Source organism: Augochlora pura, chromosome 5, assembly GCF_028453695.1.
Source record: "Augochlora pura isolate Apur16 chromosome 5, APUR_v2.2.1, whole genome shotgun sequence".
Classification (NCBI taxonomy): Eukaryota; Metazoa; Arthropoda; class Insecta; order Hymenoptera; family Halictidae; genus Augochlora; species Augochlora pura.
This window is the reverse complement of record NC_135776.1, coordinates 10,203,781-10,225,310: the sequence shown is the minus strand read 5'-3', so window position 1 is coordinate 10,225,310 and position 21,530 is coordinate 10,203,781. Positions and strand designations below refer to the sequence as shown.

The 21,530-nt window shown below is 38.9% G+C and overlaps 1 protein-coding gene across 2 annotated transcripts in view; it reads right to left on the bottom strand.

The window, feature by feature from the left end:
* Crb (cell polarity complex component crumbs) overlaps positions 1–17,784 on the bottom strand; it is a 44,475-nt gene extending 26,691 nt beyond the window's left edge. For both annotated transcript variants that reach the window (XM_078180150.1, XM_078180151.1), the window contains exon 1: positions 17,273–17,784. In XM_078180150.1, the coding sequence (XP_078036276.1) occupies positions 17,273–17,297 (25 nt within the window). In that variant the 5' untranslated portion in view covers positions 17,298–17,784. The remainder of the gene's footprint in view (positions 1–17,272) is intronic.
* Positions 17,785–21,530: the final 3,746 nt, after the last annotated feature.

The following is a 21,530-nucleotide window of genomic DNA, read 5'->3' as shown; positions in this document are numbered from 1 at the left end:
CAGTATGTATATTCGAAGATCTTACCAAAATTTTATCTTCACAAAATCTTAACAAGTAACTATAGATGTTCCGACCACTTTTCAGATCGTACATGCTATACTAGGATATCATCTTTAGTTAATTCTATGGAAGCTTCCGTAACGTCGTTCAAGAAAAGTGTTTAAACGTTCCCATCGTGATCAGAGCGGGGAAGCACACGATCGGCTCTTCGGATCGGCGAATGGATCTCATTCATTTCCACAGTGGTTCTCATGGGATCGGTTGCATACCGGAGCTTAAAACGAGATGTCGGGATAAAGCGAAACGGTCATCCGCGGTAAACAGAAACGGGCAGGAGAGAAAAGGGGAAGCTCGAAAGAGAAAACAGGGCGGCGACGGCTGCAGCGCAGTGCACCGGCGGGCCCAGTGAAAGGAGAACAGAGAAGCACAGAAGAGACGAGAAGGTAGGGGAGGGATTCGATTAAACGGGAGGGGAAGAAAAGTAGAGAGATCGAAAACCGATGCTCGATAGATCGGACCGCGGAGAAGACCGCAACTTTATCGCCCGTATGCGAATTACCGGGAGTGGGGGGTGCCTTGATTGACATGCATTGATTGCGTAATATTCTCGATGAACGTGCATTGACAGCCGAGAGATTCCGCGGAGGGATAAAAAAAACGGATACGACACGGGAAAAAGTGATGGCGCGTCCCGGTGCATCGGGAAAAATGATTGCGAACGAGCTACACGCGTACTACGATGAGAGAAAGAGAGAGAGAGAGAGAGAGAGAGAGAGATGGAGGGACGTGTCGCGAGATTGCTCGTGACAGCGTTTAAACGTAGTTATTGAAATTATAATTTGCAATAATAATACGCGGTTAGATACTAGTGATCCTCTATATTTAAAGTGAACCCGATAATGTATGTAGAAATTGTGTGCTCTAATCTTCTATAATGTTTCACGGCATCATTGTAACAAATGTTTCGCAACTTCAGAACATTGACCGACATGCTTCTTTTATATGCGTCTACAATACCGACACTTGTACACCTTACAATAATTACTACATCACTTTCCAAACTTGAGTCCAACATGTGCATGTTCATTGTTCCAAGGTTTCAATAATGAGCGTTCGAATATTTTCACGAGCCGCTGTAATTAAGTTAGTTTCTTCTCTTCATTGTTTCTTATACCGTCACGAAATGTTGTCCCGTGCAACAATGCGTTTTATTCGTGCCGTCTGCTCGATGGTTGTATAAGTATGTCGTTTCATAGATATCCTTATTCGTATACTTGAACAACGCATGTAGCTGTGAAAAATATTATAATGACGCAAGCGTCGTCAGATTCTTTGTACCTTTCAGAATAAAAACGTGGTCTTCGAGCAGCAGGTACAGCGCAGGCAAAATCCTCTGCGTTTATTATGAACGCCTTCAACGTTCATAACGATTCCCTCGTTATTTTTTCGTTCGGTGTACTACACTTGTAATAGAGATTTCTATAGCGCCGTTAATATTGAAGCGATACTTGACAGTATCTTTTGTGCAAAGAATATTCTTACATATAGAGGGTGTCCTAAAAGTGACTCGCAATCGAGAAGTGAGGGATTCCCTAGGTCATTTGAAGTAACCTTCCTCTACAAAAATGTTCTTCGTGGCATCGTTAACGAGTTATTGACGAAAAACATTAACCAATGAGAAGGGAGATTGGCCGATGCTAGGCGGCACTCCATTTCTTTTGAATATACATTGAATTTGTATATATTGAAATGTAATAATGTATAATAAACAGCCGGAGATCTGAAAAATACTCCGGCGTTTTATTATCGAGCGGTGCATCTACTATTCGTGGCCATAAATTCTGAGCAAAAACGAGCGGTGTGCCTCCTACAGGATGTAAATTGACAGCGGTGTATACTCCTAGAAATTGCAGGTTAAGGTAGTTGTTTGTAATTAGGAGAAACGATAATTGCAGGAAATACGCAACTTTTATTCAGTAATGTTCCAGCAATTGTGCCACGGAATCCTTCGAAGGATGACGCCGGTGTAGGTAACGATGCTGATGATTTTATCGTCTGCAACGAGGGTGAGCTTAACGTGCTAAACGATCTCGTCGATTTTCGAAATCCAGTAGCGTGCACTGTAAAGACGGACTCTTCATTTTATTATTTTATTACTTATTCACTTGCATTGACTAAACCTACCGGTTGCGATGAATAGGATAACTGCGATAAAGTAGAACTACTACAAAATCAAATTTGGAAAGAAGAAATTACGTGCTCTTTATCGCAGATATCGATGCGCAAACACAGATAAGGAGTATAATGAAACGGAGATTAACATTCGTGTTAAAATACATCTTGTTGTGTTAACCACGATATTTTTACTCGATCCTTTGTCGAAGGACATAAAATAGCTTTGTGAAACTTTCAAATTTATTATCATTAATAGGAATAGATTTTTATTTAATCACTGCTTCTTAGAACTGATGAAGCAAAGTTTTATTCTACATAAAGTTTCGCAGTCCAGATAGAAAAGAATTACATTAAGAATAAACAAATAGTAGAGGCGTGTGTAATATAATTATTATTAATATTATTTATGATATAATATTTTATACGATTACGCTATCAAGTTATATTAATAGCAAAACGACTATTATGATCGCAGATTTTCCGTGCAAAATAGAAATAGTGCGAGACGATTATAGGAAATAGTAATCAAATAAAAATAAATTGTATTTTGTAATCATCAACTCTAGTAAGTTGATGTCCGAATCTGCGTTGACAAGAAAGATACGATGAGAAAGAAATTGTTTTAATCGTTATAGTGTTGAAGTTATTAAAAGAAATAGAAATAGTGCGAGACGATTATAGGAAATAGTAATCAAATAAAAATAAATTGTATTTTGTAATCATCAACTCTAGTAAGTTGATGTCCGAATCTGCGTTGACAAGAAAGATACGATGAGAAAGAAATTGTTTTAATCGTTATAGTGTTGAAGTTATTAAAAGATTTTATTTTAAAGTTCGAGTACCGGAATATCCGACATGCTAAAAGTAACATGGAAACTTATAATTTATTCAGATCCGTTTAAAGATATTTCAAAGACCGACTATGTATAATAGAAGCAAGTACCTGCGATGAAAATAACTTTCGCGTGTATCAGCTGAAAGTGCAATTTTCCCTGAAACTTCTTTGAATTCTATCGTCACAGTACATTATACTGAATTTGCAGAGAACGACCCGACGCTCGTTAATATAGTTAAAGAATACATTGACTAAGAGCGTTTTAATGCGTTTTAACGTCTAATAACAAATTATTTGCTGTTTCAAATCATTGATTTCTAAAAAAAAAATTTAAGTTTCTTCGTTTAATCTACCAAATCTGGTTAATTTTGCGAAATATTCAAAATGTCAGCAATTATAAGGTATTCTTTGCAACGCGTTCAGATTCGCGCCGAAATTACCGGTCAGTATGTATTTAGAAAAGCAATTCTTCCCCAAGCAAATATCAATCGCTTCGCGAACGGTGCTCTTCGAGCGCCATAAAAGCCAACACCCGAAATTTCCAAATATTTGCGGAGAAATAATTTTCTAGCGCGGCCGGCTGTCGTATTTAAGCTTCCGTGCAAATAAACGGTGCGCGGCACGGCATACGAACAATTATTGTCCCAAATGCCTACGAACTTCGTTTCGTGTTCAACTTTAATTTTGTGTCGCCATTTACCGCGAGGACGGCGCGACAAAGCGAGAATAAAAATCTCGACGAACGTGTTCAGGAATAATTTTATCAAGGAGAAACGGATGACCGTTTCTCTATTCTAGAAAGAGGAGCACGAACGAAAGCCCGCAAATAATTCACTGTCCTTCGGTGCTACTCGGATACGTTTCGAGAACTTCCGGTTCTGAGTGATGCGAACAGTCTCTCTCCAGATGGTCGAATACTTTCTAATACAATGGAACCTCGAGCAGTGTACGCACTGTACAGGCTTTGAAATGTTTCATTAATTTTTTACATTTTCTAAGTTCCAATTAATAGCAAAATTTAAAAAAATTATTATACAGTTATTGCGAACTAATCATTATAATTTGTGGAGAATCTGTAGAAAGAAATGGCGGAAGTTATTTGATATATATCGTTACACTCACTAGCCGCTCTAAATCCATAAAGCGTAGCAAAATGAAGGAACTAGTACATTTTCTGGGTCTGTTATCATTTTGTCGCATACTGTACGAATGATTTATTATTATGTTTCAGTGTACCAAGGATCGAGGGACGCGTTGCTAGAGCTTCCGGTTCTGCGCGACGTCTCCGGAGCACGTTTCGGCCAGTTCTGCGTACATTCGCTGCACGACATCTCCCTTTCGTAACGGTATAAACTTTTGCCATGGCTTCTCTGGATCATCGCTGTGGATCAGTGACCGACCCGAAGCCACGACAACGACCCGTGAAAACGTTGCCCGACCGAAGAAGCCTCGACGAAGGTACAGTACCACGCGCATGTGCATCGGGGTCGTGACCGTGAAGTTATACCCGTTTCTCGGTTTTTGCACATCAATGTACAGACGTCGTTCGAATAAATTACACAGTCGAATACCTATCGAGTCGTGCCACGGGCCCTTGTGATTTACGCGCGTCTTTATCAGAGAAATAAACTTTTCCGACGTAAGCGTTTTATAGGATTTTCATGCGAATGTGTTTTGTCGTTTGAATTTTATCGTGAATTCGAGGCAAGGAAGATTACAAAAGACCTTGGCGTTCTAGGTCGAAATTGTCGTTCTTCGATCGAGAACACAGTCTATGTTTTAGTTTACAAAATTGAATAAAGAGGTCGAATTTATTAGTAATAATTAATAAGGATTAATTTCCAATGTTCATTGTCGAATGAAAGATTGTAGTAGGCATACAACGGCCTTGATACGTTTGAAATAAATAATAATAATAATAATAAAACAGCGAATTTGCAAGAACGACGCGGAAACCAGGAAAAAAGGTTCGTTTAAACGTCACGAGCGCGTAACGGGGAGGTCGTTGTCACTCTGTGCCCTCTTCGAAAATCACTTTCAAGTGGAATTAATGGAAATGAAAATTGATGTTCGCAGTGAAGTGCTTTCATCCCCCGGAATTCGATAAAAAGCCCGCGTTCGTTCGTCGGACAGGTTCAAACGCGGAAAACCTCTCTCCGGCAGCTCATTTTTTAACCATGCACCCCGACGACGGATCTGATAGAGTGCCAAATATTTTAACGAAGAAGCCTGCCGGAGAAGGTCGTTCGTATAATGACGCCGAGATTTGTGCCAACCGACGAGAGGCCGACCTAACGACCAGATCCGCGCGTCTATTCAAATAATACACCCGATGTACACGCGTAAGAGCCGCGCGGCATTGTTTTCCGCTTCACCTTTGACATCGACACGTTGCGAGAAAAGCGTGATATGAGAGAGAGAGAGAGAGAGAGAGAGAGAGAGAGAGAGAGAGAGAGAGAGAGGGAGAGGGGGGGGGGAGAGAAGGAAAAGAGTTGTTTTATTTTTTAATCAAATACGACGCACCTTGCATATTAAGATTTAGACTTAAAATGGCTTTAAGTCCAAAGGGTTAAAAATCATTGAAATCGGGTGAGGTATGTGTCATCGGCATATTTATCGAAAATAGGAGAGATGAAAACCGAGAGAGAGAGAGAGAGAATGAGATGCATAGCGAGAACGATGAAAGCCGTCGCGTCGGAGCGATTCTTTTGTGCGGCGAGGGCTGCGACGCCTCCGCAGGACAGCCGTCGATCCCAGGAAGAAGGATACTTCTGGAGTCTAGAGAAAGAGGATGCGCTTCGATGATGAGTGCGACACTTGAGCGGAGAGTGACAGGAAAACGAAGAACCGTTTTGTGCGCACGCAAACGAGCGGGGCGCACAGTGGTCGGTTTGGAGAATTCAACGAGAAGTTGTTAGTTCTATTTGCACATTTTACATTCATACTTTTACATTAGTCTATTTGCGTTAGATCTTTGATATGACTAATAGATCATATCAGACATATATAATAAATAATAATTCGTATGTAATAAATATGAACCGTAAGAATATCAATATGAATTCATGTTTACTCTCTATATACTCTATATTTGCTTGGAAAATCTTATCAGAGTGTGTATTCGCAAAGGTTTAACAAATTACTTCCCCAAGAGTCTAGAGTTGAAGTAAAGAACGAGAAAGATACGAATAAAATATATATATACATAAAACAAAAGAAAACGTGTAGAAGCAACTGTTGAATTCGGCGTTATCGAAGCAAAAGAATTCCTGCGGTGTTTACGTTTACCTTAAAATACCCTTTTCAGATGTAAATGCGTTTCGCGTGCATTTAGATAAGCCGCGCGATACCTGGGACGGCATGGCATCTCGCGTCGTGACTCATTGTGGCTTCAATTTTTCTAGCCGCTGGAAAAACTGGTTCTAAGATTTAACCGTGTTAAACCGGAGCAATGCTTGCGGTAGGCTACTCTCGCACCGGTTAACAGCGTCCACGTGGCCGGAAAACCGAGATCCGTCTATTATCATTTCAGCGTGTTAGCAGACGAGGAACAAGAATCGCTGAAATCGAACAAATATTGCTGGCGTATCCTTGTACCAGTTTTCCTTGCACACAACCCTGTGCCAGATTTTATCGAGTAGTATTACGGCTTGTAGAAAAAAAAAAACAGTCTACGTGAATCGCATGATTCGACGTTCGCTTCGCATGGTTATCGAATTCTTCTAATATCGAGCGTGCGTTTGCTATTAGTATTTTTACTCGATAGATATGAGCGAAGGAAATGAAAAAAGCTATATAGGTTTTTCACTGCAAATTAATCCTTCACATTTAATCCTTCTTGCGAGTCGAAAACATCTTTTTACAATTGACATTAACGTGAGATCGTTAACGAAATCGCGGGTTGCATTTTCACCTTCATTTCTCGGAAGTACCATAACTTTTGGTCACCCTGTGTATTAAAGTGAATTGCTAAGCACACATGATAATAGTAATGTAAACTGCTCAAGAAGAGAGAAAGAATTTATTAATACTTGTTCCGTGCGTTTTTATACAGAATAAAAGTAAAAACGTTTTATTGGTTGCCAGCAGTTGCTGCAGGACTCGATGTATCTGCGTGCAAGAGATAATCATCTGGATGCGATTCTTTATTCTCGGTAAGAAAGTAGAAAAAAGTAGAGATTGAGATTCGATTAAATCTGGCTTTACCGTGAACAACTTCTCCATCACACGAAATTAAATTTCATCTAAAATGTAGAAATCTGCGCTCATGTTACAACGATGTCGCTGCTGCGTTTGACTTTGAGAAAAGACGGACAAGTATACTTTTTACTGGATGTTTTAGAAACGGGACCCTTAAGGTTGAAAGATGGCTCGGTAGGTGCGTGCTTGCGTGCGTGAGAGTATGTGTCATCACATTGTCTGGTAAAACGACTCCCATTCGAACCGAAACCCTAGGTGAACTTTCTATGACGTTTATGGAACAGCCTTGATATGTTTCACATCGGAAAACCGATAGTTTCGCGGGCAGACTTCGTTTGTGAATACCATTCAATGAAACTTCATGTTCAGATAGATGCATGAAACGATCATCGTGAACTCAATTTACACCGTGTCTGCTTCGAACTTTGACATTTATTTTATGCTGAATCGTTCGAAGACGCTCGAGAAGTTTTCCGATACCAGTGAAAAATGATCTTTCATTGAATCGTTAATCGTGCATTTGCTTTTGTTCTAAATTCTCAGCTTCGTTAATTGCGTGCCCGATTTACAGTTCATTGGCCTATAATATCGAAATTCTACAAATGCGAAAAATATTTCACATGTAAAAATAAATTATATAGAAAGTATAGCAGTAACGTCTGCGCTACTTTCGACCGTACCAACAAATGTTTCGAGGCGAATATCTTTTAGTCGACAATTATAAATTTTATAACTTGTATTTAGAGAGTGACCTAATCATACGATTGAACGCATGAACCGGAAATTGAAATCCGAATCTTTCGCTTGCCCGACTGCTTTGCCCATTGCCTGGATCGCTGACTATTCGTTTTAAAATTCACATAGTGTGAACACAAACACAGAAATGGCAGCCGTGTACCACACTCTATCGCTCACGCTTGTTTGAAGTTCTATTGGCGTGAAGAACAGTGATCCAGTGTCGCAAATTGATAAAAATTGCCTTTGCTCGTCTATACTGTATCTTTTGTCTGTTTTCCATATTTAACAATCAGGTGTTTTCAAACGTGAAGTAATAACTCGCAAAGAATGACTGGATATAAGTAATATTAGGTTGGTGCATATGAAATGTCGGATGTTTAAGTAAATATATAAAACTGTATATCTTTTTTCAAAAGCTGTTGATTTAATAAAAATATGACTCGTTTGCTTTACTAAAACTTCTTCAACGAGATTGCAATACAGAAATGCCTGTCTTAAACAAATTCTGTTTTTTAGAATTAATAAACTCTGATATGGAATATTTCAGACTGTCTTCATTTATATACTATGTAGCCCGTAAAAACTGTCCTAAATGTTTAAAATAGTGAAAGTCGGTTGGCGAAAAATCTCACTTAAAAATCCGATATTTCATATGCACCAACCTAATAGTAATTACGTAAATAACTGCTGAATTCCTTGATCCATTTTTTATAATACTATACTTGCTAATTGCGTAGTATATATATTAAATATTCTCAATGACGTCGATCGACAAAGGAGATATTGATTTCCGTGATCTATGACGCCATAACTGGTCATACCCGTTGGCATAATTTTTTATGTCACCCTATATATAACTCGGCTACGTGTCGCAATTGTACGCGAGCGATCTCTGCATTGTACACATGCGACGCACGATGCAATTTCCATCGGCGATGTCGACCGTCCAGTCGTGGAATGTTATAGATAATGTGCAGAAAATTTCATTGCAACTCCGACATCAAAGCGACGCGTTCACTTTAATCGGGCACAGTGCAGCCGTTTTGCTTTCATAGATACTTCCGTGACAAGCTTTCGCTTATAGGTACACATAGGAATTACTGAAACCCCGGAGAAAATACGTTCCATCCATATTTTATACTTGTAAAAAATAACAAGACCGTACTAGTTCGGACTAATATAACTGAGCTACTGATTCGATAAATTTGTGATTAGAAGATATTGCAAGTGGCATAGAGAACCTCGAAGGTACTGAGAGAATTTAAGAACATTATTATACTACTTCCAATTACTCTATTTCACATTTATCTAGAATATACATAATAACTACAACCGAACAAATTTAACATGTACAAATAGGAAGCGCATTGTGTTTGATATAGCATCAGCGAAATTTAAACAACAAATCGAGATACATATAGAATTTAGCAACGTAGACAAATAAAGCTTGATACACCGTGCTTTTCCAAAGGTTTTCGCAGCACAAAGAGAAAGGAGTAAATGCTGCTGTCCGATCGCAGAACGCGCGGGAAACGTTTGGAATTTAATAGATAGTCGAACGAGAATTCCAAATTTAAAGCTACCAATGGTTTATTAGTTGAATTTAAGTTACGCCGCGACTCGGGGTATCAAACATTTACGGGGGAAACTTCTGGCAAACGATACCGTGCCGAAAACTTTCCGAAGAACTTTCAAAAATTCCTAATTAGGAAAAGTTTCGCGCTTTACATTTCTTGCGAGAATATAATAATCGTTAATATTGTTGTGCTTCTTTAGAAAAAAAAAACTTGCAAACGTAGAAGGAAGATAAATTATTATATTATGCTATATTAAATTAAATTAAACATCTGCGCACAAATAGGTGAATTTAATATCATTATTACATTTTAAAATCTGCATAAGTTAGATAACAAAACCAAGTCCTAATTAAAGAGCAAGCTCCAGTTAAAGTCACAAACTATTTTATTTTGTCACAAAAATAGAACAAAGCCATGGTATACCGAACTTTCCAGAGATTTCATGGGTTTTCTTTTTAAATAAATGTCGCTCCTATTCTTAAAACATAAACACCAGCGCGGAGCAGAAATCAAAGATTTGAACTTAAATTTTGTTCAATTCTAATTGCATTGTTTATTCTTTAAAATCGCATTGGAAATTGATATTATTTCCAGAGTCACCGTATATAGCCGTATAATTCTGGTTTATCTGGACGGACCACGTGAGGCGCAAATAATTACGGTCGCGAGTAAATTATTTAATTAATCGGATCAGACCGGCGTATGGGATTGCTAACTTCAGCAGCGCGAGCATTTGTCAAGCATAAAATCCATCTTTCGCTAACGATTCAACGAACGCGCGATTAACGTGAACAAAGAGCATAGAAAAGCGGGTTCTGCCGGATTATGCACTCTGTCAGATTTCTCTTCGCTTCTTTCAAAGGGTTAGATAAGCAAAAGAATCATCCAACTATTACTATCTCATAAATTCTATAATTTTTTTAACACTATAAACGTCACGTGCTCGGTATTATTATATATTTATATTATTATATAATTTTATATTATATTACACTATATTCTATATACATTGCTTTAGTACATTATACGTACACGTATTATGATGCTGTAATATATTTATTATCACTTGTACGTATACTATACTATTATACTACATCGTACACCATTAAAAAGCAATCCACACCAATGTGCAATATTCGCATTAAATTCTCCTATTTGCAATAATCAAATCGAACTATTTGAGTTCGGAACATAAACTGCTACATATCTGCCGCTTAATTAGTTCCCAATTACGAGATCGTAATATTGCGTGACCTATAACTCGCACCGACTAGATAATTATTATCGATACTACAACGCTATCAACGTTATTAATAATTGGACTGATTTTTGCAGGCAATAGGAAGAGGGGAAAACGGACTAGAAGTGTGGAGAGTCGCGTCACGTTGCTCTAACAGCGGCTCCTGTTCCTTTTCACCTTCGCGGTTAGAGAATTGCGAGAAAGTTCTGAAAGTTCTTACGGCCCTGACTGCTAGAATTACTTTGTACCTTGGAAAATGTAACGTCTGATGCATCAGAAATTTGGTTACGGCCAGACGAGGACAAGATTAGGCATAACGCTAAGCAGACGCAAGAAAACGAGGGAGACAATAACGTCGAACGCGGCATGTGGCCCTTGGAAACAGCTCTTTAGAGTGCCCTGCACCCTGTGAGCTCTTTTAAGGAAAACCTTTCGTGAGACACAAGGCCTATTCAAGAATTTTCTCCTACTTGACTCTGCGATAGTAACCAGACCGCTCCGTCTGCGGGATGTTTTACGTGGCGACATACCCGGCGTTTACACAGATGCGATCGTCGAAACGAAAAAATTCCTAGAGCGATAAAGAAGCATGTCCCGTTGACATCTTTAATATTAACGCGTTCAATAGTCTTCCAGTGGTACGCTTTGATTCCATTTCTTAATAATTCGAACAAGTTATAAATAATATAACGGTATTCTAAAATTCTTCCGACGCTTCACTACTTAGCATTTCACCTACTCACTTTTTTCGTAAGCGCATAAAATTCATAATCTAGCCGTAAAGTAATTTATTCTCTTTCGCTAACTACACAGCTCGAATTCTTACGATAAAAAGCTCAGCAAAAAGGTGTACTTTCCGCCATGCTTGAATTTACTTGCGAAATGCTACAGAATAAAGGAAAAAGTTACATAATCGCATTTTTTAAAAGTGAGACAACGTCGTAACGAAAAATTTACCGTGAATTAGTCAACTTTCTCGTGTTTATCGTTTTATTTCGCTTGGAGAAGATTCATTATGGAACTGTAAACGACGCAGCTTTCAGACGCGCGCCGTTGAAAATTAGTTTCGTTACATTTATACACGTGCCGAAGACAGTCGTGCCCTCGTCATCGTTCCCATGAATCACGAAGTGGAAAATGCGAGTTCGAAACGCACCGGTGAATGGTTGCTGATAAAATGCGTTTCTAATCGCAGTTATCGTTCCACAAGGCACGCGTGCCACGCCACACGTTCATGAATGAAATGTAATTTCGATTTCCATTGTCTACAGCGTTCGGGAAAATTGTTAGTCGGTCATTCCGTGCCTAACGAATCGCTTATGCACCTCAGTCTCAGGCATTTTTATGATATTCAAATAGTTCATATTCCATTGGAGCAAGGGGCAAGTCGCTATTTTTCTAATTCGTTGACTTTTACGAAAATTGCCTCTTTTGAATGTTTTCTATTGAAACGTTTTCTCCCATTTGGAAAAAATATGTTGGTTTTTTGCGAGCTCTAACCCTTTCCATTACAATGCTTTATTTTGCGGACGCTTTAAAAGTATAATTAGGGTAGGTCGGAGAAAAGAAATAAGTGCAAATAAACAAATCGTGTTCGTATTTGGTTTTTCGAGCAACTTGTTAGCTTCTAATTTTTAAAAAATCCTTTTATTTGATTTCCATGTAAATACGTACACCGTTAACCAAACAAAAAATATAAATATTATACTCGCGTCAATATTCGCCGATAGCTATCGTGTATGGTGTTTGATGATAAGCTTTGGAATTCGTCGAAATTACCGTTTAAAAACCTACCTATAAAACGTACGATGAAATGTTGACTTCTCATTTGTAATTGTCTACTTTAGGAACGTTTGTAGAGCGAGGAAACAAGGAATACGAGAAAAATTGTTCGTAGCATAATCAGAGGGAAGCGGTCTGCCTCGTACAAAGCGCATAAAGAAGCCGAAGCGTCCAGGAAGTAATGGCCAATACAGTTAAGTATAGTAAAGTTAATCAAACCTACCGTTAGAGGAATGTAAGTTTGCTACTGCACAACATTCTAGGCATTATGTTAGCGGTAGTAATGGGATTGGTATCATCATCCTTAATTAGTTAAGATAACGATACGAGAGCGGCATGAGTAAATGTGTAACGAGTGTCACCCAGAGCAGCGGTATACGTGTATAGTAATTATTCCACTATTATTAATTTTAAAGTTACGGTAAAGAGGAAAGAAATAAAATTTGCCGTATCACGTTCCAAGATAATTTTTGTGTTGTTAAAATCTGGATTTAAAAAATCATGAAAAGCGTAATTGTTGTACGAGTGGCAAGACGTATAAAATGGAAATAGCGTAAGTCGGAAAAATGATTTCAAATTTATAGTTGAAACGATTTGGAGCTCAAAGGGTTAAATTCTCCATTGGAACGCGAGCTGCGCGAGGTTCCATCGAAGCGAAAAACGGTATTTATTTGTTTCGACATTTTTATTATCGCGCTGCCGTCATGATTTATTCCAGCGTGTCTTATTCGGGTGTAATTGTTACTGGCGACACTGCGACAAAGCTGAACGCGATACGAATGCACCGTTGGAATAAAACAACTAGAGTGAATCGACGCTGCGTTCCGTTCGTTCTACCCTCCCCGCCACGCATCGGCGATCCTGAAAAAATGCAATCTTCTGGAATGTCCATGTTGCGAGCTCATCGAAACCACGGAACGCTAAAGTAGGAATCGAATCGTCGAAATTACGAAAACGCTCGAGCGTCAGCTTGAAAATTCTCCGGCGAAAAGGAACGCTGCGGATTCCTTTCCGAACGGAACCCGGAAATGGATTGCAAAGAAATTTTAAAAGTGAAACAAATACATTGACATTCTCAATACTGTTTTTACCAAAATTTTCTACAAAATATTAAATTAATTTTGTGAGTACATACTCTGTAGTAGAGTATACTTGCTTTTAATCTACCTGCTGCTTTACACGGCACGCATTTTTCTCATAAATGTATCAAAGTTTTTATATAGGGGTATAGTAATTATGGAAATGGAAATGGTTTAGCAAATCTTGACCTCCAAAGGGCGAGTTAAAAACTATTCTGCTGGAATTATAAAGCACGGACTTTATAGGACGTCATATATTACTCAAATAAATCAATATCAAGACTGTATGTAACGAGTTACGTGAAGATAATCTTTCTCGTCAGATAAACAACACAGAAGCCATAAATTCTGGGAATGTCAAAGGGCAACTTGGAACTTTTTGAAAGAAATTAATGAACCCTCTAGCCGTGGGCGCGTTTTTGATTTTTCTTTATGAAATCGCTCAAAGCCATTTAATTTACGCGTGAAACATTTTTTTATACAGTGCGTAAATAGCGATAGATTAAATGATTAAATTTTGAAAGTTCCAAGATGATTTAATTAATAAAATAGGATTTTTCTTAATGCGAGTTTAAATATGAATACGGTGGTGCCATCAAGTCACGCATTGATCCAGCCTATTCCTAGGTTTTATCGTCTGTAAACTGTTCTACACAGTTAATATTAAATGGAGATACTCTACGTGATTAACACGTCTATATAATTATTATAAAAGCCTATCAGGAAACTAAAGAGAAAAGACAAAATAATGGATAATGTAACATCACTCTCGATAACATTATCATGCATATACGGGAGTACGTGAAATCATTACGCAGAGATCGATTCGGAAAAATCATTCGCTTGTCTGATACGTATTGCTCTAATTTATCAATTTATTTATTAGTTCAGCTCTCATTGTTCTTGTAAAATCGCCGCTTCTTTGATTGACTTCAATGTATTTCTTTTTTCGAATGCTATTTAATCCATTAGAAAATTCGAAACCGTTCTTCTTGTATGTATTTTTATATTTATTTATCGGAAGATTATAGAATTTAATATTAGCATACATTGCAGTAAATTGAGTTAATTGTAAATTTGAATACGTCTGAACACAATCAGTAGTGGCCTAGTGAAACCGGATACCGTGGAGTGATCAATAGCTATATCTTTATATTTATATTTATCGAATACGAATTGTTACAATTTTTTATCCAAAATATACAAAAAGGAAGTACATAATTGGTTAGCTGGTGGTAACCGGCTTCATTGGCCTATTCCTGTAGTCACAAACTGGATAAGTACAAGCACGTTTTCTTTCCAAACGACTTGCTCTTTTCAAAAACTAATCATTTCGATCTTCTTCACCAGCAACAAGAATAGAATGGAACATGCACTCGCACGTACGCTGCATTGTATCTTTCGACAGTGTTCGGTTACCGATTACGGCAGCAAATTTTTGTCTACGTCAACGAAGACGAGGCACCTGTTACAGAACCTAGTTCTCTCCTCTTTCGCCGACGTTGTAAGACCTGACCAGAACGGAATGGAACGGAATGGAGCGGAAAAGAACGAAACGGAAAAATATTAACGGCGGGCACCGGCGCGTCGGCCGGCAGGTATAATAACGACGAACGACGAACGACGACCGCGAGACCCCCGTTCGCTGCAGTACTATTGTGTGCATGTGAACCGACGCTCGTGTGTCGTTCAAGGCACGCACCTGAGCGTGAAGCGAGGGGGCAACGTTAATGCACCAACGTGGCTTCCACCTGCACCGGACGAGTCGAAATGCGTTTTCCCTTTACCTGGAAATTTGTAGCCAGCTTTTTTTCAGCTTCACGCTCGGCGGCGCGATTTCACGCCGCGGATTTTCGTTTGCGAGAAGGCGCGGCACCCGCGGTTGCCCGCCGCGCAACGAAAACCGCCTTCTAACGGCCCTCGTTAATCTCGAGGATCACTCGGGTTAATTACCATTAATCGAGAGCCAAGAATTTAGAAACCGTACCACGATGTTGTTGTACTTGCTCAGTCCGAAGGACGTTGCGCTGCTGCCACACAGTGATTGTATTCTCTTTTAATAATGATTAAAGTACTTAGGTCGAAAACGAATTAATTTGGAAGATACGATTCTTCGTCGGTCATAAAATCGGTGACGTATACCGGACGCCTGCTATCGCGGGCTTTCACCAATGAAATTACACGTACGAGAGATGATGGCAAGAAAAGAAAGTACAATGCACCGGTGTACGCTGCGCGCCGAGAGCTTATTGCAATGGGAGAGCTCTATCGTTCGGATGCGTTTTCTGGACAGTTTGCTGTATAAGGGGAGCGCGGTCAAAGAGGGCCGTGAAACAACAACAGATACGTGATTTAAAACGATCGATAATACCGCTGGTCTGGTTTGCGAATGCGGGTACAGCGTGTATAGGGCCAGACCCGTCGGCTCTGTATTATCGTCTTAATTTTCCACGCGTCGGAGAACCTTCTTTGTCGTACGGTCCTTCTTGGTTACTGTTTCGAGTAGATCGATCATCGAGCAAAGCGTGGAACGATCGTGCGAGGGTCTATGGAGGTCGTTGCACTAACGTTATCGATCCTTGCGATACCTAGTTTTAATTCCTTTGCCCGTTATGCATGATAGCGAGCGATTCGGTAGCACATAGTCGAGGGCCAAGAACCGTCGGAGTCGCGCGGGCTGCGAGCGAGAATAATTCGCGTCGAATAGAAAAATTGATTTTATTTCGCAGATACGTAGACAACGCGCGTTCTAATAGGTTGCAGAATTCGTTGAAAACTTTGTACACTTTTTCAATGCAATCGTTTAAGTGGAACGTATTCCGTAAAACAAGAAACGCATCCGTTTTTTGTAATTGGAAGAAGAGCAAACCCATTTCTCAAGCAATGTCCTCGGACGCGCTGCTAGGAAATATGATTACAATTAAACCGCCAAGCTTCGGCAAGAAAACTTGGTATAATAATGCATTTATATTTATTGCCGGGCAATAAATTATTTATATAACAGGCAAATGCTCGAGGAAACGGAGGCAAGGAGATCGTTGTCCATACTAATGCGTTTCCTGGCTGTTGAGAGTTTCTTTTTTACTTTTCCTCAATTGTTTACGTACGAATAAACACTTTAGATTACGATTACGTTATAAAAAAACGATTTTTTTTCTATTGCAGGAATCCATTGTCACTGTGAGGCGTACAGCTGGCAAATAAAAGGAACGCGTTCGAAACACCGGCATGAATATCACGGGTCTTCCGTGAAGCAGAACGACGTTTATTTTAGACTATCCTAGTGTACACGGACATGTAACAGTACTCCAGGTAGACGATCAGGTGTGCGGAACGGTCTCTCCCCACCTGTCACGAATTCTACGTTACCGAATGTTCCTGTAGATCCCCGTATAAATTGGAACCGTGGCGTTCGCCGCCGTGAAAATTGCAGTAGAAACTGCGCGGCATCGGCGATCGAAAAGATTCGCGTCGTGGATCGACGCTCGAATATCGATCGGCGGCATCGTTCGATCCGACGGGGAACGAATAAGTTTCTGTTCACGTGTTTGCTGGTGGATCGCGGAATTCACAACGGGCGGGCATAGAGAAAGAAGGCGCAAGAACGACGCACGAATGGCGAGCTTGCTTTGAACGTTTCCTCACCTGCCACAACGTATCGCGCCTGCATTTTCGCTGACCGGTCTAGAGATCTGCAGTCGAGCTCGAGGACACCCGCACTCACGGCGTCTCTTGTTGCACGTTCACTCGCGAGACATTCTCGGTCACCGCATTTATTCCCGTTGGTTTTTGCCTCGCGTTCAAATCTGAACAAATGCACACGCTTTTCCTTTCCATGCACTGTTGGACCGGCTCTACGCGTTTCGTTCCTTCGCCGTAACAAACCCACCCGCGCTACTAGGACCGCCAATAAACACACACCGAACGAGACTGCGGCTCTTCTGGAGAACGTCGCTTGCTATTGTGCCATCTCCCTCCTCCGCGTCGAGTCACCTTTGCCGCGGCACTGCCGTCCTACGGCCCTGTCTCGTTACTAACACCGCCGCACCGGCTGGATCGCTTCTATATCCGTCTTTCTCTCGATCGTGGTGTGCCAGGTGCGGATTAACGGATCACGATCCAGGTAGACCGAAGGTCCTTTTCGTCTCTAACCGCGCTTCGACCACGGGATTTCCAGGATTTTCATTCTCTGGAAGTCACGATCCGACCTGCAATTCCAACAGAAATATATTCGTAAATTCGGAAGTAGACTGCGTTTGTTTGGGAAGCGATTACCGAATTCCTAGTAAAAGTACGGCTGTTGTGAAAATTCAGACATCGATATAATCTTAATTATGATCTCTGAAATATTTATTTCATTTTCTTTATATATATCGATGTGTGCGGAAAGTAAATGGTAATAGTTTCAGGGAATAAATTCACAAGGAAATTAATAAGGAAAATTATAAATAATAAATACTGCAAGGCAAACTTGGAAGTTTAGGAAAGTATTCAATATTTGGTATCATGATGTTTGTAAAAATATATTTGGAATTGTATAGCCACGATTCGAACTTACTTCAGTTCGATAACTTTACCATTTATCGGTCACAGTTGCCACAGATGGTAAAAATTCCCATTTTATGAGTTCTATTAACTGTGTTTTCTACATTTGTATACAACATAATTGTCAAGTAATTAGCGTTATTATGCAGCAAAATATTTATAACATCGCACAAATAGCTCATGGTTAAAACACATAGTTTTGCTGACCGTGATGCCATCTGTTGCGTTTTACATACTCTACTGTGTTTTACCGACCGAATTTTCTAGAGTGTTCTCCTTTTGTTTATTCATTTCAATACTATTTTCTTCAAAATAATAAATACTGCTGCAGTAAATAAATCATTAGATTAATTATACACTTATGTACTGTTCATTTTGAAAGTGGTGCAAGTCCATTTTCTTCTAAATATGAGATATCATGTAATTTATGATTAATTCAGTGTTTCAATTTTTATTTATAACGAGCTAATATTTGATATTTTAATGAATGTCAATGCTTTGTTCAATTTAAAATCAGTCGGTATACGAAATTGCGTAGCCATTGATTATGAAGGTGGTGTAAGTCCAACTTCCATGGACAGATGGCGAGGCCAGTGGCTACTACTGACTGTGTTTTCTGTATTCAAGTGTTAAATGTTACCGTTTTAGGTTACTTATTGTATTTTTTTTCAAAAATGGGTAATTTCAAATCAACATCAGATGGTGATAGGATAAGAAGAAACAGTAAATTAATATAATTTTACGACACTTAAAACTATTTATCTTATTTAACTTTAAATAAATGCGCACAGGAAAAAAAACTCATGGAAAAACAAAAGATAATCCTAGAATTGGAGGGTGAAGATAATTCCACTATGAAAAACAAATTAATACGGCATAAAAAGAGAAGAAGAATTATAGAGGTACAATTTTCATTGGATGAGTTTATTATTTTAGTTAAATCTGCCTAAATGAGATATATAATCAAATCACACGTTGATAAATTAGTAAATCTTCGCAATAAAAATGTTTATTCAGTCAAAAGAGTTCTAGAAGGTTTCGTTAGGAAAAGAAATTCATATAATCATTAAACAACTAGAAACATTAAATTTATCGATAAAATATTTTCAATGTAACGATTCTTTCGATGAACAGATTCGTGGTTCTATTAGTTATTTTTACTAACAAATTAAATGGCAAGATATCCATGGGGTAATGCTTGATCACATTTCTAACAAACGGATTTGTTAGAAATATTATGAATATTAGGAAATCATAAATAATAAATTTATTAATGACAGAAATTCGATATAATAAGCTATGTCATCGATCACGGTAATCGATGTTGATCATAGTCAGTGGTGGGGATTACTTTCGGTGACATACTTGTTCAATGGAGTTGCTGCGTGCTCGACGGTGGAGGATCACCATGGACCACTACTAACCCTTGGTCCACTCCTGTAGATAGTAGTGGTTATATTAGTGATCAGCAATGATCACTTTAGTAGTAATCGTCATTCTTATGGTCACGTCTGGTCATTTTTATAAATGTGTGCTCCACTTTTATTTAAACAATTTTTGTTGTTGTTTGCGCCATTTGCCTGCGGATGGATTCCTTCCTCGCAACTACCTGAGACCGTCCTGATTTGTATACATATATACACAAAAACCGTCTTTACCCTTCTCCCTGTCTAAGGCAAAGCCCGCTAGAACGCCTTACTGACGAGTCCCTTAGCGGGCCCGGGACAAAACAGTCTTCCCTCTCTTTTTCCCGCTGCTCGCTTCTCCAAATTTCCAATTTTCTCAGCGCGCCACATTGTATTTTCGTACATGTATACATATAGTCGCGACGTTGATTTCATCTTATGTTCGACTTCTCAGTTGAAACGAATTTTCTATTCTTTTCAGTTTTAATCTAGATTTACTCTAGTTTTTCCTAAGATCAAATTTTACTTTTCTTCTTAATTTGAATCTAAATTTATTTCACTTTCACATTATTTGAGAAAAGTTTATTTTTAATTTCAACATAAATTTAGCTTATAGAAATAGAAATAGAAAGCTACTTGACCGTCTCTGTTTATACCGTAGCCAATCGTTATACCAATATCCCTGCGACTAAGATAGGGCCCGCTAGGTAGTCTCACCGACGATTTCTTTAGCGGGCCTAGGACGAAACGCTCTCTTCCTTTTCACATCTCTTCCTATCTTTTCTTATCGCATTAGGCAAAACACTTTCCAACCGCTACATTTATTTGTAATTTTTTTCAGATCTAATGTCTGGATTATGAAAAGTTCTGCACGTCCTGCTGCTGCTTCTTCTCTTCTGGTGCTCCCTTTGCTGCTGTCGCTGCTTATTTCCTACTTTCGCGTAATTCTTCGATTTCCAGTCGCATGTTCTTTTCTATCATTAATTTTCTTAATTTTACGAGTACAATAACCACATACTTGTTGCGAGTTATGTCACCATTGCTTTTGAAGGATTTTTAGGTTTTCATCGAGGGATGTCGTCATAGTACGAACATGTCTCATCAGCCGATAAATGCATAATTTTAATGCTTCAAGTCAGTGCTGAAAATTACAAATTCTTTTTAATTTGTAATTTTGTAAGATTTCAACAAATGTACTGCAAACACTTTTATCGTTTTAGAGTTATAAAATCTTCTTGTACAGAAAATACACACTGTCTTCTATAAAAAATATTGACGAATACGTATAAAATGACAAACTGTCAAACGCACCGGATATATTCATCGCCCCAAGAGGTTTACGGAAAATTCCAAAATCCCCAAAATGGAGATCGTGGCAGTTAATGGGTTAATGAGAGTTTTCCATGCTTCAACTGTTCGTCATCCTACACCATTGATCACTGGTAATCGACTGTGCTGAATAAACATACGCTTCACTTCCGACTGAAATGTAATTGTGGGAATATGGAAGACCCTGCAATAGGGGATGTTAAATTATTAATTCTTTCCTTTGGTAGTATAGCCGCAATCGGTCGTCGATAATGTAGATTGCAATTTTTGTAAAAAATGTCATTCTACAGGCACGTCTTAAATAATTCTTGCCGAGTTGTTAGCCTGTTCCACTGAATGACAGGCTGGTGAGCGACTTTTCTTAGAATGATTTTCGGCTGTCTTGAGACATTTTATTAGTTTAATAAATTACGGGTGAATTCGTTCCGAGTCGTTTCTTTCTTTTTGTAAAAATTAAAATTATTTGTCCGATAAAGAAGATGGATGTCAACAACCGAGAGTTGTTCTAAACTGATTGACTGAATTAAACTGAAAATTAAATCGCATGAAAATTAATTGAGTTCTCTGAGTAGATACAGTTATTAAAGTCGATACATCAAAGTTACGTATCCGTGGAAAGATCC